General features: G+C 47.3%; 2 protein-coding genes across 2 annotated transcripts in view; both read left to right on the forward strand.

Moving 5' to 3' along the window:
- LOC144737563 (P2X purinoceptor 3-like) overlaps positions 1-6,469 on the forward strand; it is a 43,294-nt gene extending 36,825 nt beyond the window's left edge. The window contains exons 10-12 of the mRNA XM_078620322.1: positions 1,875-1,940; positions 3,540-3,617; positions 4,779-6,469. Coding sequence (XP_078476448.1) covers positions 1,875-1,940; positions 3,540-3,617; positions 4,779-4,904 — 270 coding nt within the window. The 3' untranslated portion in view covers positions 4,905-6,469. The remainder of the gene's footprint in view (positions 1-1,874; positions 1,941-3,539; positions 3,618-4,778) is intronic.
- Positions 6,470-17,747: 11,278 nt separating this feature from the next.
- Positions 17,748-26,480, forward strand: ARPC3 (actin related protein 2/3 complex subunit 3). Its single transcript, XM_078620347.1, has 7 exons — positions 17,748-17,948; positions 20,128-20,227; positions 20,398-20,474; positions 21,344-21,412; positions 22,295-22,421; positions 23,132-23,226; positions 25,761-26,480. Exons 1-7 carry the CDS (start codon positions 17,943-17,945, stop codon positions 25,821-25,823), a joined length of 537 nt encoding a protein of 178 aa, XP_078476473.1. The 5' UTR covers positions 17,748-17,942; the 3' UTR covers positions 25,824-26,480.
- Positions 26,481-26,587: the final 107 nt, after the last annotated feature.

Here is a 26,587-nt window from a genome sequence, read left to right on the forward strand (position 1 = left end):
CTTGGGTCGTGGATTGGAGTCTGGGGTTTTAGTCTCCCATCGCAGGCCCCCATGTTGCACGGTCAGTCTGCTCACCTACGATTGCATGAACGTTCAACTGTTGCACGCAATGTGCTGCTGCTGCATTATGAGGTTGGCGACACTCAGTTCTCTCCCCGACCACGGCTAACATCAGTGGCAACTTATATCTAAAGGTGTGCCCTCCACCCCCACACCGCAGCCTTCAACCTGCCTTGTGCAGTGTGGTGAAGGAGGAGGTCTTGATCCAGCAGTCCATTGACAAAGGCTAAACAAATACTCTTGTATTATATGATGATTATTATTATAAAATGTTACAGGTTGTTGAGGTGGTGATGGTGGTGGTAAGGATAGTGAGTGCTGTATGTATGTATGTTGAACTTCTTTCGCACAGTACATAGCCAACCGTGCTAATCGTAGGTGAGTCGGAAGGACGGCAAACTAAACACAGAAAGCAGTTCTTAAGAAATTAGTTTTCCATCTAGATTTAAAAGTGCATCGCTCCAGTGGCTTCCTAACATCAGAATGCAAAAGCATTCCAGACGGTCGCGGGAGCGCATCTGAAAGCCCCTGTTGCGGTGACCGTGTTTGTTTCAATGGCTGGCCGAAAGCCACAGCGAGGATTGCCGGAGTTTGCGCGATGATTTGTGCTCCTTGACGAGATCAGCAAAGATATTCTGGTTTATTTGTGGCAAGCACTTTGTGTGTAGTGAGTGCGACCTTCTAATGCAGCTCAGCGAGCACTGGACGGATATGGTCGGATCTTTAGTTTTCATTTTCTTGAACCGGGTGCAAGAAAACAAAAACATGAACAAAAAAACATCTTAAAGTGACTATGTGACTATGCGCAAACAGAAAAATCCAGGAAAAAACTGCAAAGTCTTCCAGAAAACGCACCATACACCAACGCTGTGCAAAAATCCCAGTGGGATGTAAGGCAAATAACAACAACCACAAGACAACTTAGATTAAAGCCATCAGTCTAACTCCGTACTACAACAGACAAAACATGGCCAAACCAAAAAACTTTTCGAAATCACCAAAATAAAGCCATAAGCAATGTGTAATAAAGGACTCGATCCTGGGTCTGTCTCCGTTGTCCTTTATTCGGGTTCTTACACTTGTCCCACACGGCCCTCGCTCAGAGCTCTCCCCTTGGCAGCTCCATAGCTGCCCTCGCTCCCGTAGCCTCCACACCTCTGCAGCTCCGCTGCAGATCCCCTGTGCAGTCCTCCGGCTGCCCTCACTGCAGCTCCACCGCTGCCCTCACTGCAGCTCCACCGCTGCTCGTCGTTCCTCCGTGCTTGGTCACCGCTGGCCGACGGTGCCAAGTCTTACTCTCCGTGTGTGTGGCGATCTCGCCACTCCTCGACCTCCGCCCTGCGTGGCCTCACTCTAACTCTATCTCCCACACTCTCCCGTCTCTTCCGGTATCTTTCCCTTAAGACCTCACCCCTCTCTCACACGTGACCTAACTCCTCCCCCCCATGACGTCATATCCGCGAAGCCGTTTACGCCCGCATTACAAATGTAACAGTGATCATAGGAACTGTGACCGAAATTTCACAATAAACGACATAAACAACTTGTACCACCAAACCCTGTAGCCATAGCTCACTGTATGAGTCACTCCACAACAGCAGGAGCATCAGAAGGAGTATCAACATTTTTCAATGCACCTTTGAGATCAGCACACTAAGTCAAAACACAAGATCATACTTTGCAGCGGTCATCCGGAGCGAAAACATTTGATTTTAGGCCACTGAATAGCAGAACCTGTCACGACACGTGCCAAATATTTTTGTGTACACGTTGCAGCTTGATGGTTGATGCACCTTGACTGTGCGTGTGTGCAGGCCGGGAGGTTTGACATCATCCCAACCATCATCAACCTCGTGGCAGCTCTCACTTCAGTTGGAGTAGTAAGTAGACTCGCTCGCAACGCACTCTGATGCCCTGCGACAAAACGCACCACATTACAATGCAGCGCGAGGTATTGTGCTAATATACAATTTGCTAGAATACAGCGCGGTTCATTGAATTGCCTCGTAACGCACTCCACTACGTTTACAGGGAATGTCAAAATAAGAAAATCCAATGCGCTGGTACGTAACGAAGGTCACTATAAAACAATGCGATGAATTACAATACTGCACTACACTGCACACTAACACAATGCTCATATACAATACAATATTCCGTCATTATTTACGCGGCCTCAGCCAAAAATCTATTTTGAATCGATATCATATGCTCGACTACGTTATACGACGGCGGTCAATCAATTTATTCTCACGAATCACATCGGATGATTCAATTTCTGAGAGCAAATGTTCAAACTGACTCCCAATAATACTTATACATGCATTCTCTTTTGAAATAAAAGTAGGATTTCCTTTTTTCAAGATTACAGGTGTAAACTTTTAATATTCATAAATTATGCTTCGTCTCTATTTATCCAGGGTGCTTGGTCGAGTTTTGTAAACGACAGCTTTGAGATGACCCCCACGGGAAGAAGAAAAATGATAAATTAATGATAATAGATCAAATATTAATCTTGATTTGAAGCTTTCGTGACTGCAGGAATCCATAATCTTTGGTTCTTTCGGTAAAGTCACAATTGTAGGTGAACTATCCTAACCCTGAGACCTACATGCCCCCCATAACAACAAAAAAACAACCATAGATAAAAAATAAAATAAAATAAATCAAATCAAATCAATCACGACGTTTCGATCGCAACACAAGCAACCGTCATCAGGCGGATCCGAATAAACAATTAAATGTTTCCATGCTCGCGTTAGAATAAATGAAATGACCCTAAGCGTCCCGCCTTTTGGGCCACCATGTACACGTGTGTGGAGTGGTAGTGGACTTCCCATTACCACGGTTAACTACGTACGGTCAAAAGAAGTTCAATATATATCCGCAGTATTGCACTACGAACCCGGCGACGCGAGTTCGATTCTCGCTCACGGCCAACGCCGGTGACGATTATTTGAACCGGTCCTGGGCCTCCCTTAGGTCGACTCAGCCTCAAATGAGTACCTGGTGTGATGCGTAAACATCGCCGCTAGGGAAACAAAGGTGGTCGGGCATGGTGCTGGCCACCCACCCCCTCGTGTGCCATGCCACCCCTACAGTCTGTTACTGGTAGGAACTTCCTGGTTACACCAGCCCACAGGGGATTATTGTGTCCGTCCGTCCGTCGTGCATCCAAAAATGGGAGGGGTGGGGCTGGGTGGAGAAGGGAGGGTGGGGAGGGTTGGGAGGGGCTGGGTGGGGAGGGTGGGGCTGGGTGGGGGGTGGGAGGGGTGGGGCTGGGTGGGGAAGGGCTGAATAGGTTAAACTCAATGTTTAACCTACTCACGCCGGCTTGTACCCGCCCTCACAGTCGGCCATATTTGCGGAATACACCACGCCGCCATTGACCCTGGCCATTGACCGAGCAACCCAACGATGCTACCAGCTCCCTCCGCAGGAATGTGTTAAGGCTACACGGGGATCTTTGTCTTCGTCAGGCATCCATCATCTGTGACTGGGTGCTTCTGAACATCATGCGTCAGCGCTCCGTCTACCGGCAGAGCAAGTTCGAGGAGGTGAGCGTGCAGCCAATACCTTCCAGCCAGGTCTCTTCCGCTCTTTCTGCATCGTTTTGGCATCAGATGAGGACAATGCCATTCAATCGCTGACCGTGAGCAGTGCATTACCTTGTGTTAGTGGCCACGTGGGATGGTGATATCGTGGAACGACATGCCGTGTGTTTGTCACATGGCAAAATGGCGCGTTTAATCCTCGGAGCTAGAATATGCCGAGTTAACCTTTTCCCGATCCGAGACATCTGAGTCTCAGAACGCGTTAATGTTATTTCTAGAGGCATAGAGCCGTTGTTTTCAAAGGCATTGTACTCACCGCTCTCAGAACTGCAGCGACACGACCGCACTGTGCGATAGCTGGCGCCAAACTGTGCCACACGACCTCCCGCATGGCCTTTTACTCACGATTCCATTCTGATGACGTACACGGACGTCATCGGAACCGGAATCGGAAGAAAAACTGATAACGTACACGTGTCATCAGCATGGCAAAGAGTTAACTGGCATCTCAAATGTATTAGGGCGGTGATGTTGTCTCGCGGTAGCACGTTCACCTGCCCCAATGAATACTGCGGGTGCGATAACCATAGCAACATTACGAGTCGTATGCTTCACTGTGAGCGTTAAATAACCCCTAACGTTGTCCGCAAGAGGATAGGCCATAGTATTCCAGCGTCAGGGTCCAAATTTGACAAATGCGTAAATTACCAGCAAATTAGTTAAGTTGTCACGGTGTTAGGGCGTGTATTTTTTTCCCTGTGTTTTTTGTGTTTCAAAGCCCAATTTTAGTGGAAAAAAGCATGTATTGTAATTATTAAATACATACAGTATATCGTTTATACAGTACGGTATTGTAAAAATTGCTCTGTTTTCGCTAAATTATCACCATTCTTTAAGACTCCTGGTTAGGCGAGGCCATCTTCGACTTACGATATTTTCGACTTACGATGGGGTAGTCGTAACGTATCTCCATCGTAAGTCTGGGACTACCTGTACTTTACAACATTAGACTTTCATTGTCATATCGAATAGCTCGCTGACGTGTGTTTGCTGTTGTTGTTGTTGTTCTTCAGCGCGAACAATTTGCCGAACGATGCGCGGCACGGCGCCGAAAGAGAGACCCTTTCAGAGAGCTGTGTCGTCACGTGTGTGTCTTGTGTTCAGGTGACCTCCTCCCAGCAGTGCAAAGCCAGCATGGAGTTTTCACCGTCGCCCTCACAGACGGTCGTGGTCACGAGGGTGAACGGCATCCCCAGCAGCTACCCCTCCTCTGACGACTCCATCCTGTGATCCCTCTCTCCACGACGCACCTCCAATTACCACCAGCACCTCCAATTAGCACCAGCACCTACAATTACCACCCACACCTCCAATTAGCACCTCCACCTCCCATTAGCACCTCCACCTCCAATTGGCACCTCCACCTCCAATTACCGCCCACACCTCCGATTAGCACCCAAAATTCCTATTAGCACCAACACCTCTGCTTAAAACCCACACCCTCACTTAACACGGTTGGCTATGTACGATGCGAAAGAAGTTGAACATACATATGCATTTATTCTAGATTTGAAGTTTTCGTGACTGCAAGGGTCCATATTCTTTGTTTTTTTCTGGTAAAGTCACGTAGGTAAAAAAAGAATAATCATGTTTTTATTTTTTACCTACGTGACTTTACCGAAAAAAAAACAAAGAGTATATGCATACATGTGTACTCGCCCGAAACCCCCGCTTGGCTGAGACATCGGTCACGATACTTTCTCGTGATCATTCGCCTTCTGCTAGAGCTATATCTCCAAGACGTTCTACCCCGAGTCCAGTTATATCTTGAGTGTTGAGGCTCAAGCAATACACTGATGGTGAAACACGGTCTTCTGGACGCAAAGCTTACGATACTGATCTTGAGACAGAGGTTTTTGGAATTAAGTTTTAATTAAGACAGTGATCCTTAAACCTAGACGTCTAGAGGTGGGTATTGAGACATTAGTCTCCTCGAATGTTATTGCAGTATGTATGTATGTATGTTGTACTTCTTTCGCACCGTATGTAGCCAACCATGATCATCGGAACTGCAGTAAACAGTGATTCTGAAGCATGGTCGTTCAGAGCCAAGTTGAGTCATAGTGAACCCGAGTTCTTCTGGGGTCATATTTTGAGAAATAAATCTGAAACACGGTCTCCTGGAGCAATATCTTAATCAGTACGTCAGTCCTGATGACGATATTTGAGCAAAGGTTAAATATGCTCCACCTGATGCCCCATACTCCTGGAACAAAGTTCTGAGATGCTGATTCTGAAACTCATTACCGAGTTACCATTGACATCGAACTCGAGGGAAAGGGAGTTCACCTGAACTCGAGTTAAACTCACATTGGTGACACAAAACGAGTGATGTGGCTCATGGGAATGCGGAATTAATTGCCCAGCTCAAGGTCCCATGACACGAATCCTAAAACTTGCTGTCATGATGCTGGATCTCAAGATTTTTAATTCTGAAACCTGACCTCCTGACATTGCCAGTTCATTTAATTTCAAACATACTCCCTGTAGGCCAGGGCTTTGTGGAGGTCCTCTGCAAATCCCAAGATCAGACGAAGTAAATTTGGATGGGTACAGGGCGGGAATAGCGTGGATCAGGGTTTGAAAGATTGCATATGGATTAGAATGGATATGGGTTACGGACAGTTTATCCAGTTCATTGGAAGTGGGTCGAGTTTAAGATTATTCAAGTGAGTGGAACCTCATTGAAATGGATTCTTATTATGTAGATGTAAATCCTGATTATAGATTGTCATGAATAGATTTACTTTAGAGGAGAGTCTTGTTATTGTGCATGTGAATGTTACCTATTCAACTGTAATTAATAAACGTACCGTATATATGATTCGATGCATCTAATTTATTTAACAACGTAGGAGCTCATTGATATGATCATATGTATAGGGGAGGTCTGATTATCATGGTTTATGAAGAAACCACGATTATCTAGCCATGATATTGTGCGGCCCAAAATTCAGGACACACGGTTATTTTTATTTTAACATGTTCAAACTGACTCCCATTAACATTAATGCATGCATTAATTGTCCTTTTTTAAATGAATGTCGGACTTTATTAAGACTACGGGTGTGATATTTGAACATTCATCAATTATGTTTCGTCTCAATTCATTCAGGGTTCTTGCTCAAGTTTCATTAACGACAGATTTGAGGTGACCCTACAGGAAGAAGAAAAATACGTATTAATCATAACAGATAAAATATTAACCTAAAGAATCAACATTAATGCCAGTGTTGAAATTAATTAAATGACCGTATGAGTCCTGCCTTTCCAGTCACCCTGTACACGTGTTCGGAGCAGTATTGGACTTGTTATTTTATATTGCCAGATTCATACATAATGATTCACCATTGGCTGTCATGTACGATATAATTTCATACTCTTGGTTTTTTCGGTAAAGTCACGTAGGTGAAAACTAAATAAAATATTTATTTTTTTATTTTTATTTTATTTTGTTTTTACCCACGTGACTTTACCGAAAACTTCAAATCTAGATATAATTTCACACATTTATAAATCGCCTGGGACATTTAAACATACCCCAGAGGTCCGTGTACCCCTCATTGAGAACCACTGCTCTAAACCATACATTCCTGTTGCGATGTAATTCCCAACATTAACACCCCCTAGTAAATCTCTGCAAACTGTGCAGCTTTTGTTCAATTTCCTATGTCAGGAATCCATGTGTAATGAGAGAGCACACCGACATACTGAGGGCTGCATAGGCTTTGCCGCATCGGTCATTGCCAATCAGGGCTACGGGTTCGATCTGGGCCAAAGTTCATGGGCGGAGCTCAGGGGTACATTTGGGAACCATCGAGAAGGTTTTGAAGGGGGCGTGGTTAGAGGCGGGGCTTCGCTCCGCCAAGGAGGATATAAGGAGAGGCAGGAGGAGAGACTCGGGGTTCGGTGTGGAAGCCTGGGTCCGGACTGCATCTCCGCCATTTTGTCACGCCACCGACCACGTGGTAGCCTCGAGGGCCGAAGCTCTCCCGATTCCCGGCGAGCCGTCGACCAGCGATGCGCAGGGTCGCGTCGAGGAAAGCCACGTCGAGGGAACAGAGGAGCAGAGAGCGCGTGCATGCGGCAAGAGGGAGAGAGGGTGACCACGTAAAGAGAGTGCGGAGCCGATCAGTCATCTCCATATATATAAACGGCAAAGTTGTGAATATGTGTGTCTGTTCAAAATGTTTAGAGTATTTCCCGACATGCAACAAACTGGACATTTGCCATGTGGGTACTTTCCAGACTGTACACCATGCAAAAATTATAAAAATACACTTTTTTGGGGGGAGGGGGGAGCTCAATATAGCATACATTTTTTGCACGCCAAGTGAGCTGTGACGTCACATCTGTCACGTGACCCTCGCATGTGGAAGCGTAACGCATTGTAGTGTCGTGGTTAGCACGCCGCGCTACGAACCCGGCGACCCGAGTTCGATTCCCACTCACGGCCACCTCCGGTGACGATTATTTCAACCGGTCCTGGGCCTCTCCTAGGTCGACTCAGCCTCAAACAAGTAACTTGTGTGTGAACATCGCCACTGGGTCGTGGTGAATCCAAGTCCCGGGCGAAGCCGGGTAGTACAGCTAGTAACTAATAAAGAAACGACGCAAGTCTCAAACGTGTCGTGGAAGTCGTTTATTACACACACACGTGTCACAGCAGGTAATATAGCACAGAGAGAAAAAACTACATAGTTTAGGAACATTACTCCGTTGCTTTTCACTCTGAAACGTACGCATGTTTTTATGTTGAACTTCTTTCGCACCGTACGGAGCCAACCCGTGCTAATCAGAGGTGCGAATGCGAATTTACAATAGCTCTCCTGCCCAGTGTGAACATGGCAACGTTGGACCAACGTTGCCATGTGGTTGTAACCGTTGGACAAACGTTGACCCAATGTGTGTATTTCGTCGCCAGTTTACCAAGTCAAATGGTATGGGGGTTTGCCTTGAAACAAGTTATTAAAGATATCGGAGACAGTGAACCGATTGCCTAAGAGATTCAACTCGAAACTCACCTAAGAGATGGAACTCGAGTGGATTTGCGGAGATTAGAGGGAATGGCTCTGCTTTAGATGAATATATGACACAAAGTGAATCGAGATTCACGGACATTGATCTAGGTTCGCGATCGTAGATCAGTATTGCAGAATTGGGCCTCGGTTAGAGTCTATACAGATTGTGGAGAGCAGAGAGAGGATCTGAATTTGGGAACTGGCCATCGAATCCGAGATCCTTTGTATCTCTCTGGATCCGAATTAAAGGTGCGGATCTGCATCACAGAGATTCAATCTAAATTGTAAGGAATGGACCATAATTAGATGGATCTAAACCGGCAACCATTGTCATTAATTGGAGTAGGTCATTAAACTGTTTAAACTAAGCTAAACTGTTTATTTTTTATTTTACTAGGTAAGGCCCACTGAACTATATAGCTATTTTTCAGAAGCGACTTGGCCACAAATAATAGCTCAACGAAGTGGCTTATCACGTGGACATGTATATCAGACCAAGGACTGGAAACGCATGTTTCTAAATGTGGAGGGGAAAACCGGAGGATCCAAAGAAGAATCCATGCAACCACGGGGAGAGAGGCATGCAAACTCCAAAAATACAGGAACCAGGGTCGGGATCTAACCCACGATCTCCTGTATACCAGGCGAGGTAGTGCTCTGGTGGGTCCAGAGCATGTGACTCACAATTGTAAGTTCGTGAATTAAAAAACAGGTTTTGGTGTTGACTCAAACTTTTGTCCTACAAAAGGTCGACAACACGAGTACCACTTTGTGGGAAGTCAACTTTGGTTGTTCTGGAGGGGAGAGATTGGCACACGCCATGAAAATGTAGCATTTTCACCGCTGGCTTAAAGGTCACCAACAGAGACAGATTCCACCCGGTTACCTGTTTAAACAGAGAGACGCTTTGAGTTTTACTGGTAGGAACCACCTGGTTCCACCAGCCCACAGGGGATTATTGTGTCCGTCCGTCGTGCATCCAAAAATGGGAGGGGTGGGGCTGCGTGGAGAGGGGAGGGTGGGGAGGGGCTGGGTGGGGAGGGGCTGGGTGGGGAGGGTGGGGCTGGGTGGGGGGTGGGAGGGGTGGGGCTGGGTGGGGAGGGGCTGGTCACCCCGTGGTGCCCTTATAAAACTCAACGTTTAACCTACTCACGCCGGCTTGTGCCCGCCCTCACAGTCGGCCATATTTGCGGAATACACCACGCCGCCGTTGACCCTGGCCATTGACCGAGCAATCCAACGTTCCTGCCAGCTCCCTCCGCAGGAATGTGTTGTTGGACCCCGACTAGATACATTCCCAATGTAAACTCGCCCAAGGGCTCTTAGTGCTGCCCTACAAAGATAAACCAATAGAGTAGATGAATGAAGATCGATTGAGTAAGTGAGACACACATTTGTCCCCAGTATCTGGTGCCCAGAATCAATGCTGATCTCGTCAAGGAGCATGAACCATTTCTAGATTTGAAGCTTTCGTGACTGCAATGATTCATATTCTTAGGTTTTTTTCGGTAAAGTCACGTAGGTAAAAAAATAAAATTAATAAAAGTAAAATAAAAATAAAATAAAAATCACGACGTTTCGGAGCAACACAAGCTTCCGTCTTTAGGTGGAACCGTCACAGCACGATTAATTTAAAATTTTTACCTACGTGACTTTACCGAAAAAACCTAAAAATAAGCATAAACCATCATGTGAACTTCGGTCATCCTCGCAGCAGCTGTTTTGGCTACCCATCGATCAAAGATGGTCACTGCATTGCGTGCTTTCAGATGCGCTTCTGCGGCCATCTGGAATGCTCTTCCTTCCGATATGCACTTCTAAATCTAGATTGAAAACTCATTTCTTTATAGCTGCTTTTTGTGTTTAGTTTGTTGTCCTTCCCCCGCATCTTCGATTAGCACGGTTGGCTACGTACGGTGCGAAAGAAGTTCAGCATACAGTAGTCCACGACTGCCAACTCCTGTGTAGCTACACCTGTCCTGACAAACGTGTCTGCGCTTGGTGTCATGTTCCTTCACAATGCTTCATCAAGTGCTTACCGAGCATTAATTACAAAGTAATATATGGTGCTCGCATTGAGAGATGCCTTGGGCTGGGGCTAATGGCCAAACATAAGGTTGTATGTGTGATTGGCGGTAGGGAATATTGAATTTGGGCAACCGATACTGGGCACACGTGCATGTCTGTATGTTGAACTTATTTCGCACCATACGGAGCCAACCGTGCTCATCAGAGGTGTGGGGGAAGAACAAACTAAAGGGGCCGTCCATAAATGACGTCACGTACCTAGGGGGAGGGGTCAGACATTTGTGACGATGTGTGACGAGAGGGGGGGGGGGGGTGCGAAATGTGACGTCGCATCAAAATGCGCATCTTTAAATAAATATAGACAACACGTTCTACTTAATTAAATAGACTTTTTCATAAATGTTTTCTCCTACAACATCAGAGTGCAGCGGTACATTAAATACGCACTACAATGACAATAGTTTAAAGCGATTTGAAGCATGTTTTATTTTTGTGGGGGGGGGGGGGGGGGGGCAGAGCTTTGTGACGTCATATTTGAAGGGGGGGGTCAATCGCGTGACGTCATTTATGGACGGCCCCAAACACAAAAAGCAGCTCTAAATAAATTAGTTTACAATTTATATTTAAAAGTGCATAGCTCCAGTGGTTTCCTAACGCCGGAAGGAAGAGCGTTCCAGATGGCCATAGAAGCGCATCTGAAAGCGCGTGACCATCTTTGTTCGATGGTTACCCAAAAGCCATTGCGAGGATGACCGGAGTTTACGTGATGGTTTATGCTCATTGCCGAGATCAGCAAGGTGTTGTGGTTCATACTCTTTGGTTCTTTCGGTAAAGTCACGTAGGTATAAAATAAAATAAATTAAATCACGACGCTTCGATTGCAACACAAGCAATCATCATCAGGTTGGAAAACCACAGCAAAAAAATTACTATACTGATACAATAATTTTCCTGTGACGGTGCCACCTGAAGACGGAAGCTTGTGTTGCCTCTGAAACGTCGTGATGAAATTTATTTTTATTTTATTATTTATCTACGTGACTTAACCGAAAAAACCAAAGAGTACGGACCCTTGCAGTCACGAAAACTTCAAATCTAGAATTAGTTTAAATAATGTGAGCCATCTTCCTCAAACTTGCTGGCCCGCCCATACTTTGCTGACCCGCCCATGCTGGACATCTGTGAAAAAAGAGCTTCATAGCTCATCGGATTCCTCCTGCAGTCTAAATAAAACATTTTATTCAAACCATTATCATGACCATCATCACCACCAACTACATTATCATCAGCAGCAGCAGCGGAAGCATCATTTCCATAATCGTGACCGGCACTTCATTTCAGAATTTTGGAACGCTGTTCTAGCGATTATTTTGGCAAGTCCGATTCAGCTTGCCTTATTGTCCTCATTGCACTCGAGATTCCAATAATCATGTCCGCAGGATTATATGGATATAGGATCCAAATACATTGTATTGTTGTGGATAAGCGTATACTCAGAGTGATAGTGTCTTACGCCGATAATTAATGCCTACCCAAAGCCAGCCCCAGGGGCGTTCCGGAAAATGTCAATGGAGAAAATGAAACCCCAATCGTTAACACCACCACCACCACTATCATCATCACATGAGCATCCTTTTCACTACTATAGTTTTACCACCAGAATCATCAACAGTATCATCGAAATCACGATGACACCATCGCAAGTCATTATCGCCACCACCAACACGACCACAACCATCAAAAGAATAAAGATTTTAATTTATAGGACGCTGATATTTCTCAAATTATTTGGTGATGCTGCTGGTGCATTGGCAGTAATACACAGGCACAATTAACAGAAGAGACACTCAAAATATTCGTCAATAACGCTGTGTTGTCTTAAAATAAAATAAAAATAGATATGCGACGTTTCTGCCAACGGGTCTTCTTCATAGCACGCATAATTATCGTCATCACCACCATCACCAACACGATCATTATCATCAGCAAAATCATCATAATTACTACCATCATCAAAGATAAAGATCCCCGGTATAGCGTAGAGCCTTTAACACACTGCTGGGGCAAATTCCCGAGTCCGCGACGACAATTCCACATTCCTATGGCAGGGCCAGTTTATATATATAGGAGGGCGATGACGACATGGCCGAGCGGTAGCACTTCCGTGGCTTATTGCGGAGGTTTCACGGCTCGAATCTCAGCCGCCGCCCCCATTAATACTGCAGTGTGTAATGTCCATGATAACACCACGCGCCGACTGTTTCACAGTGGCCCGTGAAAGATCCAGCGATGTCATTCGCCAGCGCAGACTGTCGTGTGCCTTTGTCATTTGACAAAATGTGAAATAAACGGCAAAAATTCTCAATTGTGATGATACACAGCAGCGGTCATCGCCCCTACTGGCAGCAAACGAATGCCTCAGATCACTCGGGCAAATAAACGAAACTTTTTACTGGTTGGAACCTCTGGTTACACCAGCTCACAGGGGATTATTGTGTCCGTCCGTCCGTCGTGAGGGGAGGGGCTGGGTGGGTAGGGAGGGGCTGGGTGGGGAGGGGAGGGTGGGGAGGGGCTGGGTGGGGAGGGTGGGGAGGGGCTGAGTGGGGAGGGGCTGGGTGGGGAGGGTGGGGCTGGGTGGAGGGAGGGAGGGGTGGGGCTGGGTGGGGAGGAACTGGTCACCCCGTGGTGCCCTTATAAAACTCAACGTTTAACCTACTCACGCCGGCTTGCGCCCGCCCTCACAGTCGGGCATATTTGCGGAATACACCACGCCGCCGTTGACCCTGGCCATTGACCGAGCAACCCAACGTTCCTACCAGCTCCCTCCGCAGGAATGTGTTTTAAAAATGTTACCAGGTAAGGCCCATTGAGCTATATATAATACTCCTATCATGGTCTCTTGAGTTCTCATCTGGAAGTACAAAGTAAACTTGAAACTAAGACGAATCTATGCGATCTAACCCAAAAAATCATCTCATGGAAAATATTTGTCGTGACTACGTGTTCAACTAAGGGGCCGTCCATAAATGACGTCACGCACCTGGGGGGGGGGGTCAGACATTTGTGACGATATGTGACGAGGGGGGCGGGTTTGAGAAACGTGACGTCACATCAAAATGCGCAACTTTAAGTAAATATAGACAACACGTTCTACTTAATTAAATTGACTTTTTAATAAATGTTTTCTCCTACAACATCAGAGTGCAGCGCCACACTAAATACGCACTACAATGACAATAGTTGAAAGCGATTTGAAGCATGTTTAAAAAAAAATTGGGGGGGGGGCAGAGCTTTGTGACGTCATATTTGAGGGGGGTTCTGACTTTTCGTGACGCCGTGTAACGAAGGGGGGGGGTTCAAAATTCGTCCAAAATCGCGTGACGCCATTTATGGACGGCCCCTAAGACGAATGTTGACTTCCCAAAATGCGGTGCTCATTTTGGGTTGACGGTGATGATCAGAATTAGAATCTTTATTTATCCTGGAGGAAGTCCGATGAGCTGCGAAGCATTGTTTTGTTCACAGACGATGGGTCATGTCGATCACAATTTAGGATTCATCTTCTTGGTTCTTTCGGTAAAGTCACGTAGAATGGAAATAATAAAATAATTAAAATAAAACATTTCGATTTAAGCTTTCGTGACTGCAGGGATTAATCTTCTTGGTTCTTTCGGTAAAGTCACGTAGAAGGAAATAATTAAACGATAAAAATTTAACATAATAAAATAATTCTCTGTCTCCTTGACAGACCTGTTCTCCACCTGAAGACGGCTGCTTGCGTTGTGGCCGAAACGTCGTGAGAATTATTTTATTATGTTTTATTTTTATTATTTTATGATTTCCTTCTACGTGACTTTACCGAAAGAACCAAGAAGAAAAATAAAAAAATAAAAAATAAATGTTTTATTATTTTTTTATTATTTCCATTCTACGTGACTTTACCGAAAGAACCAAGAAGATGAATCCCTGCAGTCACGAAAGCTTTAAATCGAAACACAATCTAGGAGTCAACACGAGGACCAAGATCGCAATACTTGAGCAAGCGCAGAGGGGGCCAAGGTGGAACAGACAGGGCCTGGCAGGAGCGTAACCAGCGTGGGGCCAGGAGGTGCTTTGGCCCCCCCTGGTGGCCAAAGCTACGAGTTGAGCCTCCCTTGACAACCACCATGATATCTGTTTTCAACAAAGTGTAAACGAACACAAACGTCATCATTAGAACTCCTTTGCCAGTTCTAGATTTGAAGCTTTCGTGACTACAAGGATTCATACTCTTAGTTCTTTTGGTAAAGTCACGTAGGTAAAAAATGAAATTAAAATTAATAAAAAATAAAAAAAATCTTGATGCAGCAAATCTGGCTGTGACGGTCCCACCTGATGACGGAGACTTGTGTTGCCTCCGAAACGTCGTGATTTTTATTATTATTTTTTTATTAATTTTAATTTCATTTTTTATCTACGTGACTTTACCGAAAGAACTAAGAGTATGAACCTTTGCCAGTACCAAATTATAATAATAGGGGGTTTCCCCTTTTCCCCCCCACCTTTTTTTGTCTTTGAGCTGTACGCCTTTTGGCGTCCTCTGGTCTAGCACCAATTGAGACGAGGCTCAAAAGAAAGCCGTCTCTGGTGAGGACCAATCAGTTTCAAGGACAATGCATATATTATCAGAGTGTGTTTTTTGTTTGCATTTTGACCACAAGTATTGTGGTTAATGCACACATGATTCCTCGTAAAAAGGTTGCAGTTTTGTGCTAGAAAAAAGGGGGAAACCTTATTATTATGATTATTATAATTTGAACACAAACGTATTTAAAACGGGGTTTAAATATTTTATTTACGAAAATGCATTCATTTACGTTACACCTTCTATTTTAATTCAATAAGAGCGGTCACGAAAACATTGCAAAAACGTAATTTTACACTTCCGTAATGGAAGTGTAAAATTTCGATTTAAAGTTTTCGTGACTGCAGGGATTCATCTTCTTGGTTCTTTCGGTAAAGTCACGTAGAATGGAAATAATAAAATAATAAAAATAAAACATAATAAAATAATTCTCACGACGTTTCGGCCACAACGCAAGCAGCCGTCCTCAGGTGGAGAACAGGTCTGTCGAGAAGACAGAGTCTGAAACGGAAGTGTAGTGGCTGCATTTTACGAATAGGGAGCACCCCTCCAGCGGAAAATGTTCCAGACCGTGAGCGTAACGATGATGTGATTATATTAGATTCTTGGTTCTTTCGGTAAAGTCACGTAGAAGGGAAATAATAAAATGATAAAAATATAAAACAATAAAATGCTCACGACGTTTCGACTGCAACACAAGCAATCATCATCAGGTGTGAAATCCACATCAAGACATTTTGAAAAAAGTGGCGGTTTTTTCTTAACGTCAGCACCACGGACAGCGATTTGGAAGTTGTTCATCTATGTTCGGAAAAGAGGAGGGGGGAGAAAAGTAGAATGGAATGCGGTCTGAAAGTCACCGTAAGCGTGAACACAATCAATTAAGACCCGAAATGGTTGATCAAATCCTTCCAATGATTGCTAAGCCAGAATCCATCTTCTCGGTTAAAATTGTCTCTGTGTTTGTATATGTGGATAGCCTCATGAACGAATCTCTCATGGTAGCCAGATGGCTTGCAGAGAACCTCTGTGATAAGATGTGATCATAGGCAAGAGGAGCCGTGGTATTATTAATCCTAACGAATCAAATATCCCTGACCGATTGCGCACCCCCTGAGCTGATAATTAAGTTATGCTATTGGGACCTGGCCATACGAATGTGAAATAAAGCATCACACTGTGTAATAATACAAATAATTGTTGTTCCTGGGTAGTGTTATTTTGCAATTGCTTATGCCTCAAACATACAGAAAAATTGCTTTTTTTTCCCCACAAACTTTTATTTTGTGACCAGGACGGTGATATTTAGAAATGTACCTATTTTCAATGAGAAAACGTGTGCATTTGTGTAATTCCTTCACGTAAAAGCCCGGTCACAAAAGCAAAGTTTGTGGGGAAAATAGGCATTTTCTATACTTTTAAGGCATAATCAACTAGAAAATAACATATTTTTAGGGTTTTTCCGGTAAAGTCACGTAGGTAAAAAATTAATAAAAGTAAAATAAAAATAAAATAAAAATCACGACGTTTCGGAGGCAACACAAGCTTCCGTCTTCAGGTGGAACCGTCACAGCACGATAGCTGTATCACTTGATACAGCACGATAGCTGTACCACTTGATACAGCTATCGTGCTGTGACGGTTCCACCTGAAGACGGAAGCTTGTGTTGCCTCCGAAACGTCGTGATTTTGATTTTATTTTACTTTTATTAATTTTATTTTTTTGCCTACGTGACTTTACCGAAAAAACCTAAAAATATGAATCCTTGCAGTCACGAAAGCTTCAAATCTAGAAAATAACACTTAGTACCCAGGAATAAAAATCGTGTTACATAATGTCATTAATCGAAGAGTGAACAGCAGAGGGCGCTTGAGCCACACGCATTGCTGCACTCCACCGTGACCAGGGCGGTGAAGTATGATCAAGCAACAACAGCCGCTGTGTGATCCATACATTACAGACGACCCAGGGCCCCCACCACCGTCACCGTCGATTAGTGCGTGACGTATTCCTAGCTAGAGCGATGACGTCATTATATCTGTAGAGTTGGGCGTTGGCTCGCGCTCACCCTGGAGTGACGTCATGTCGTTTTTTAAGAGCGAGAGGGGCGTGCTTCCCGGAAATGACGTCACGGAGCCCCGAGTCAGGGGCAGGAAAAAACCGCGGGGGGGGGGGACAAGAATCGATTTCGATTCCAGAGCAGTAATCGATTACTACTCTCAAGATAACGTACATCGAATCACGTATTCGCTTACTTTCGATTATTCTACGCCGTGATTGATCCCGTACCTGGGAGACTCTCTAACCAACCGTTGAGTTGGCACGTACCAACAAGCGTACGCACACAAAGCAGCAACCGCGGCCGTGGAATCGATCGCAGTGCACGGAATCGATATCGTGGAATCGAAGTAGAGACCTGACGCGTGACGTCACGGAGAGACGCGGAAGTGAAGAGGTGGGGAAGTGGCCGAGCAGCAGCAGCAGCCGTCGTTCGTACAGCGCCTCGTCTCTTCCTCCTCCTTCTCGTCTCTTCCTTCTCTTCCTCGTCTCCTCCATCTCCTCCTCGTTGTCTCGCCCCCTTTGCCGTCATCATCATGCCGGTGAGACGGGGAGCCCGGGAGATGGAGCGCCGTCTCTGGGTCGCGGGGTGACGGCGGTGATCGACGCTGCCACGCCCCGGGCCCCGCCACTTGGCAGAATGGGGGGCAGCCGTGGGGAGCGTGCAGGGAGCCCTAAGGGGGGAGCATGGGGACAGCCTGACGACGTCTGGGTTAGACATGTAGGGAGACGAGTGTAATGGCGTGCTGTGTTTGTATGTTGGACCTAGGTTTTCCACCGCATGTCGGAAATGGGGGGTGGTGGGGGGGGGGATTGGTACGCAAAGCGGAAAAGCAGAGGGAAGCAACGGGACGTGAGAAACGCGCAGAGGAGGGAGCACAGGTTGAGTGCAGGGGAGGTTTCGAGGGAGCGTGGGGAGTTCTAGGCCAAGCATGGGGGAGTAGAGGGATGCATAGTGGGCGCATGGGTAAGCATAGAGGGAGTCATCATCACGATCCATGGGCAGATCGATATCCCACTGCACATTTCGTAATTAGTTTCCACTTTCCTCTGCATTGTGCCAATATGTATATTCTTGGTTGGTTCGGTAAAGTCACGTAGAAGGGAAATAATGAAATAATAAAACATAATAAAAATTATCACTATTTGTGAGAATTTGAATAAAAATTCTCACTATTTGTGAGAATTTTTATAATGTTTTATTATTTTATTATTTCCCTTCCTCGTGACTTTACCGAAAGAACCAACAATATGAATCCCTGCAGTCACGAAAGCTTTAATTCGAAATTGTGCCAATATGGTCAAGTAGTGCCACATCTCTCTGGCACCAATCTCTAGAGGAGGGGGGGGGGGTATGGGGAGGCACGGGGGGAGCATTGACGAATGCATGGGGCATAGAGGAAGCATTGAGGAAAACAACACTATTTTAATTCTACCAGGTAGGACCCACTGAAGCTACATATGCTATTTTTTAAATCCTTTATATTAAGTTCACTTGCGCGCTTGCTTGCTTGCTTACGACCGTGCACATCTTTCGGTCGTTTTTTAACCCACTTCCCGTGATCCAATCGAGCTGACATTTTGCACACAGACTCGTTGTGCGTGACAATTTATTTTCGTGAAAAAAATTTTCCAAAATTTTCCACTTTTTAGGGAAAAAAAAAATTCATATTTAATTTAAAATACCAATGTGATAAAAATGAAACTCTTACTCAAGAAAAACAGAAATGATTAATAAAATAAAACCGATGCCACGCATATAAAGGATTTATAGTGAAAAACTTTGTTTTTACGGGTTAATTTTTTTATATGATTTGTTTCGGCTTGGGTCTAATTGTCCACGCTCAACTGACGTTGGCTGTAAATCACCACGGCTCCTTACGTTATGGCAAGCCTCGGGGCCACTTGCTGGAGTCGTGGAGTTCTGCCATTACGAGTACGGTACATTTCATTAAAACGTGTTTTTAAAAAAGTTGTTTAAATATTACTTTTTTCAGAAGCGACCTGGCCACAATTGATAGCCCAATGAAGTGGCTTATCACGTGGAAATTGATAGCAGCCCAATACTCAACGCATGTTGATTCTAAATATGGATGGAAAAAACCGGAGGACTCTTGAGAAAAATCCACACGACCACGGGGAGAGAGACACCGCAAACTCCAATTATACAGCAGCAGGCGTCGTCAGGGTCGGGAGTGTGCCCTGTATGTGTGTGTGTGAACGTGTTGGTGGAGGTTTTGGCATCTTTTCACGCGAATGCGGTGTTTGTGATGGTACACATGCTTGTGTGTTGTGGGGAGCGGTAATGTAGTGGTTTGCGCACTGCGTTACGAACCCCGCACGGCCAGAATTCAGGACCAACAGACAGTGGCGAATATTTGAACCGCTCCAGGGCCTCCCCTAGGTCGACCCGTCCTCTAATGAGTACCCAGTGCGGTGTGTAAACATCGCCACTTGACAGACAAAGACGGCCGGGCGTTGTGCGGACCACCCACCCCCTCGTGGGTGGTCAGCACAATGCTCGCTAACAGCACTTGTCCCAAAAGTATGTTCATGCTATACGGGGGATCTTTATCTTTTCGTATTCTCTATGGGGAACGGTTGTGTCGTGTTTATCGCGCTGCGCTACGAACCCGGCGACCCGAGTAAGAGTCCTGCTCACGGCCAACATCGGTGGCGATTTTAGTCGCTTGCTAACATCTTTGTGTGCTGTGTGCTCAGGCCTACCACTCGAGCCTGCAGGAGTCCGATAACCGGATGGTGGGGAACATGGCTTTACTCCCGCTGAAGACCCAGTTCAAGGGCCCTGCTCCCAGAGAAAGTGAGTTTCTGAGATCCTGGCATTTGTGTGGCACCGGGAGGTCGGTGATCATGGTTGAAGATTTGAAGCCGGATGGTGGTGGTGCTGATGACGTCACAGCGGCTCATTGGAGGTTTGATATTGACTTGTATGTGTACGTGATTCTGTGTGTGTTTGCGTGTGGTACTTAGCTAGGGAGATGGACATCATTGATGAAGCCATCATGTACTTCAAGGCGAATGTGTTTTTCAAGAACTACGAGATCAAGGTGATACGTCCACCACATTTGCCATCACCATCCTCACCTGCATCACTATCACCATCAATGGCATTGCCATCGACCCCATCACCATCTACATCGCCATCATCCCAACCTTTATCGCCATCACCAGTTTATATGTCCACATCAACTCAATCAGCATCTATTGTAAAACACATTCCTGCGGAGGGAGCTGTTAGGAATGTTGGGTTGCTCGGTCAATGGCCAGGGTCAACGGCGGCGTGGTGTATTCCGCAAATATGCCCAATTGCGAGGGCGGGCACAAGCCGGCATGAGTAGGTCAAACGTTGAGTTTTATAAGGGCACCACGGGGTGACCAGCCCCTCCCCACCCAGCCCCTCCCCACCCTCCCCACCCAGCCTCTCCCCACCCTCCCCACCCCACCCTCCCCTCCCCACCCAGCCCCTCCCCACCCACCCAGCCCCTCCCTGCACGATGGACGGACACAATAATCCCCTGTGGGCTGGTGTAACCAGGAGGTTCCTACCAGTAATATATCGCATCTGCGGCTGGATTGTGTGTGTGTATGCGTGTTCAGATTCGGAGGGATGGGTGGTGTAGTGGTTAGTGCTCCGTGCTACAAACCTGGAAACACGAATTCGATTCCCGCTCATGGCCAACACAGTGACGATTATCTGAACTGGTCATGGGCCTCCCCTAGGTCGACTCAGCCCTAAATGTGTACCTAGTGCGATGTGTAAACGTTGCCTCGAGGGAGATCAAGGCGGCCGGGCGTGGTGCTGGCCACCAACCCCTTCGTGTGCCGTACTGGCCTTCACAAGTGCTCACTAACAGCACTTGCTGCAAAAGTCTGTTAAGGCTATACGGGGGATCTTTGTTTTTGTGTGCGCTTTCAGAATGAGGCAGACCGCACTCTGATCTACGTGACTCTTTACATCACCGAGTGCCTCAAGAAACTGCAGAAGGTGCGTGATGGTGATGTTGGTGATGATGTTGGTCGTGGTGAAGATGTTGATAGTTTGTTAATGTTGGCTTAGTTGATGGGATGTTGGTGTTGATGGTGGTGATGTAGCGATTGGTGCGCTGCGAACCCAATGACCCAGGTTCGATTCCCGCTTATGGCCAACACCAGTGACGATTATTGGAACCGGTCCTGGGTGTCCCTTAGGTTGACTCGGCCTCAAATGAGTACCTGGTGTGGTATGTAGATATCACCACTGGGGAGACAAAGGCGGCCGGGCGTGGTTTTTACAAGCTACCCCCTCGTGTGCCGTGCCGGCCTTCATAGGTGCCCGTTAGCAGCACCTTCCCGAACAATCTGTTACAGGCTATGCGCGGGATCTTTCATGTTGGTGATAATGACGACGACGATGCTTATGGAGTGGAAGTTGATAGAGTTGATGTGATATTGGTAGCGATGATATCGGATTACAGTAAAACCTTGGATTGCGAGTAACTTGGTCTGCGAGTGTTTTGCAAGACGAGCAAACATTTTAAATAAATATTAATTTGATAAACGAGCGAGGTCTTGCAATACGAGCAGTACGTGTTTACGCTTTTTCTGCCGAGCGTCACGTGATCACAACTGATGTACGAGTGCTTTGATATACGAGTGCTTTGGATTACAAACACGTTTCCGGAACGAATTATGCTCGCAATCCAAGGTTTTACTGTATTACCATTGAGGTGATGTTGGTGGTGACGGCGTTCACAGTCTTGATACTGATGACGTTCGTGTTGATCCCGTTGATGTTGGTCGTCAATCAGTGTTGTTGTGCTGTTATTATTTGTATTGGTCTTGATGCTGCCCACTGACGGTGTTGACGTTGTTGATGGTGTTGGTGCAGTGCACGTCCAAGGGCCAGGGAGAGAAGGAGATGTACTCCCTGGGCATCACGAACTTCCCCATCCCCGGAGAAGGCGGCTTTCCCCTCAACGCCATGTACGCCAAGCCCAGCGGGCGCGCCGAGGAGGGTGAGGCAACGCCCGCGCGGCCGCACTACCAGCCGACAACCCCCCGCGCTGCGCAACGACTTGGGGCGCGTTGTCGCGTCACGGCACGATGCCGGGGAACGCAGCGTGGCAGGGCGGCTTGACACGAGGACACGGTGTTATGACACCACGTGGCAACGCGATGCCACGCAACACATTGACATGTCACGTAACACACGGACATGTGACGTAACACATCATAGCGTCAGGACAGGACGCCACGGAACACAGCGTGGGGCGCCGCGGTGACGAGATGTTAGCTCCTTCGCCTGGTACGCAGTAGGTCGTGGGTTTGGTCCCATCCTTGACGCCTGTATATTTGGAATTTGCGTGCTCTCCCTGTGGGTCCCTCCGGTTTTGCCCTCCACATTCACAAACATGTGCTGAGATTATATTATTGGTTCTTTCGGTAAAGTCACGTAGAAGGGAAACAATAAAATAATGAAAGTAAAACATAATAAGATAAAATTCTCACGACGTTTCGGCCACAACGCAAGCAGCCATCCTCAGGTGAAGAACAGGGCTGTCGGAAAGACAGCGTCCTAATAAACATAATAAACATTAGGATGCTGTCTTTCCGACACCTCTGTAGAGATTGAGGTTACCTGTCTGCTGGGTGTAGTGATGATGAGAGGTTACCTGCGTGCTGTGTGGAGAGATGTTGAGAGGTTACCTGTGTGCTGTCTGTGTAGAGATGATGAGGGGCTACCTGCAGCAGCTGAGGCAGGAGACGGGGCTGCGTTTGTGTGAGCGCGTGTTTGACCCGGCCACGGACAAACCCAGCAAGGTAAGATCATGCACAGTACATACACACGCACAGAGTATACGCACCCACACACACACACCGATACACAAATATGCAGCGAAACTGTTGTGGTGAAATGGTGAACACCGTGGACTTGAAATCCACAGTTAGCAAGTTCGATTTCATCTCCTGGCACGGCAGTTGAAGCAAGGAGCAAGTTGCATAAATACACCCCCCCCCTCCATTCACTGCGTGTTACTGGTAGGAACCTCCTGGTTACACCAGCCCACAGGGGATTATTGTGTCCGTCCGTCCGTCGTGCAGGGAGGTGCTGGGTGGGGAGGGGCTGGGTGGGGAGGGCTGGGTGGGGGGGTGGGTGGGGAGGTGCTGGGTGTGGAGGTGGGGCTGGGTGGGGAGGGGCTGGTCACCCCGTGGTACCCTTATAAAACTCAACGTTTAACCTACTCACGCCGGCTTGTGCCCGCCCTCACAGTCGGCATATTTGCGGAATACACCACACCGCCGTTGACCCTGGCCATTGACCGAGCAACCGAACGTTCCTACCAGCTCCCTCCGCAGGAATGTGTTTACCCAGCAGTATCAACGGGTACTCCACACTCGGTCGATCGGCAGGTCGCGTATGGTGGGGTCAAGTGTGGGTCGTCCCACCTCTTACGAAATGTCTGTGCAGTGTGGAAGAGTGATACAGTATACCTCCTGGAGGGCCTCTCTGGAGGTCCCGCTAGCGGAGAACCTTCACCCTGCAGTGGGCGTGAGCACGCAATTGCAGGGCTGCCCCTTTACCTTTTAAAACATACGCGCGCACGTATATTGCTCATTCATAAACGTGTATGTATGTTGAACTTTTTTCACACCGTATGCAGCCAACATGTTGATACGATACACACGTGGTATATCCAACTTGTACACACATGCAGATCACATGCACAATCACGCACGTACTTACACACACACGACGCTTACACATTATTTCACACATTCACACACGCACAATATATGCTCGTGCACAACGAGTCCTATACATACGCGCACCTATTTGCACATACACATAAATAATATGTACTGCACATACATATCATGCATGCGCATAAAACACAGACATTACTGCCCCTTTCAAACCATGACTAGATGAAGGCTTTGCCATTCCGTATTGGGCAAGGGAGTTGTTCGACCATACTTCACTTTGCTGGACAATGCTGGTTGGTGAATAATTGGGTCCAAGACGAGCTCAGATGTCACTCCACACTGATAACACATTTCTCCTGCAGAGGGAGCTGGTAGGAACGTTGGGTTGCTCGGTCAATGGCCAGGGTCAACAGCGGCGTGGTGTATTCCGCAAATATGGCCGACTGTGAGGGCGGGCACAAGCCGGCTTGAGTAGGTTAAACGTTGAGTTTTATAAGGGCACCACGGGGTGACCAGCCCCTCCCCACCCAGCCCCACCCCTCCCACCCCCCACCCAGCCCCACCCTCCCCACCCAGCCCCACCCCACCCTCCCCACCCACCCCCTCCCCACCCTCCCCTCCCCGCCCCACCCTCCCCACCCACCCACCCACCCCCTCCCCACCCACCCCCTCCCCACCCACCCACTCCCCACCCACCCACCCCCTCCCCACCCTCCCCTCCCAACCCAGCCCCTCCCTCCCCACCCAGCCCCTCCCTTCACGACGGACGGACGGACACAATAATCCTACCAGTAGTATACACGGCCAAGAATCGAACTTCTTAGATCAGAGGTTTGTGGCGCACACAAGACAAAGATCCCCAGTTTCTCTTTGAATGGCACTTTCACCCAAGGGTCTGTTAAGGCTATACAGGGGAGCTTTGTCTCGTTTGTCCATGATTGTGCTTCATTAGGCCCTTGTGTTGTGCAAGCATTTTGTGCATTCGTCTGCTAGATTATTTTTCATGAGTGCTCATGTGTATGTCCATGCGTGCTTCTACGTCCATACATGCGAGTGTGCGTGCGTGTTTCCGTTTGTACGCATGCGTGTGGGGAGCGGTCGGCTGGATTTTGTGCGCGTGCTTATTCGGATTTGGAGGGAGTGGTGGTCTAGCGGTCGGTGCGCTGCACTGAACTTGGTGACCCGGGTTCGATTCCCGCTCACGGCCAACACCACCAGTGACGATGATCTGAATCGGTCCTGGCCCTCCCCTAGGTCGACTCGGCCTCAAATGAGTACCTATTGCGTCGGGTGAACATCGCCACTAGGGAGACAAAGGCGGCCGGGCGTGATGCTCACTAACAGCACTTGCCCAAACAGTCTGTTAAGGCTGTATGGGGGATCTTTGTCTTCTCAGTCAGTCAGTCAACCCATGGCACCTGGATCTGTCCTCTGACCTGCCAGCGGGGTGTTGGACACTTCACGAGGCCTTAAAGCGCACATAGCCTGGCACAAGCGTCGTGGTGATGTCACCGCCGCTTAGTGGTAAATGGCGGTCGTTGTTGTGTTCTTGTGCGTGCTTGTGTTATACGCATTTGTGCGCATCAATGTGTACGTTTGTATCCGTGTGTGTGTGTGCGCGCGCGCGCGCGTGTTTATCGGTGTTGCAGTGGTGGATGTGCTTCGTGAAGAGGCAGTTCATGAACAAGTCGCTGTCCGCACCGGGACAGTAGCGAAATCCAGGCAGCACGGCGGATACCGGCTCGGTCGTCACACCGAAGCTTACGACAAACCCCGAAGCCTGGTTTCACACACGACTCTTACACCCTGCACTCAACCCAGCTTAACCCTAACCCCAGCCCTAATAAACCTGGCTTAATCTTAAACCAGCCACTCGATCTAGCTTAGCTCTAACCACAGCCAATGAACCTGGATTAACATTCAACCCAGTCCTTTGCTGACACCTTAATCCTGGTGCTAATGCCAATTGAACGCATGTCTGGTTCTAACTTGGTTTATATTGAAACATACACCCAGCCCCCTACGCTGGCTCTGCCCAGTGTTAACCGCAGCTCATACAGACTTTAGCCATCAAAACCTGGCTTTAAACCTCTCGGCTCTAAATAAATCAACCCTAAATGTACCTTAAACAGCCCTAAAATCTGTCTTTAACACCAACCCCAAGTCCCATCCCTCTCCGCCAATGCGGCTGGGGTGGGGTTTAAGGGGCGATCGGGCGAGGAGGACGAGATGGGGCGATAAGGTGGGGCGGCGATGAGAGAGGTCTCGCAGGACATGATGTTCATCCAGCGTGTGTGTTGGTGTGCCTGTCTGTATCTTTGTACACTTGCGAACAATTTTTCAATAAACTCGTCAGCTCGTTTCACAAAGTTCGATTCACCGACATGTTCCTTGTGTGCTACTGTGGTGGGGGGGGGGGGGCAGTCGTCGGTGCTGTCAACGTGGTAGTCGTGCACTTGTTTTAAAAACGCACCAC

The sequence above is a fragment of the Lampetra planeri genome, chromosome 3 (genome assembly GCF_965212315.1).
Source record: "Lampetra planeri chromosome 3, kcLamPlan1.2.h2, whole genome shotgun sequence".
NCBI classification, from domain to species: domain Eukaryota; kingdom Metazoa; phylum Chordata; class Hyperoartia; order Petromyzontiformes; family Petromyzontidae; genus Lampetra; species Lampetra planeri.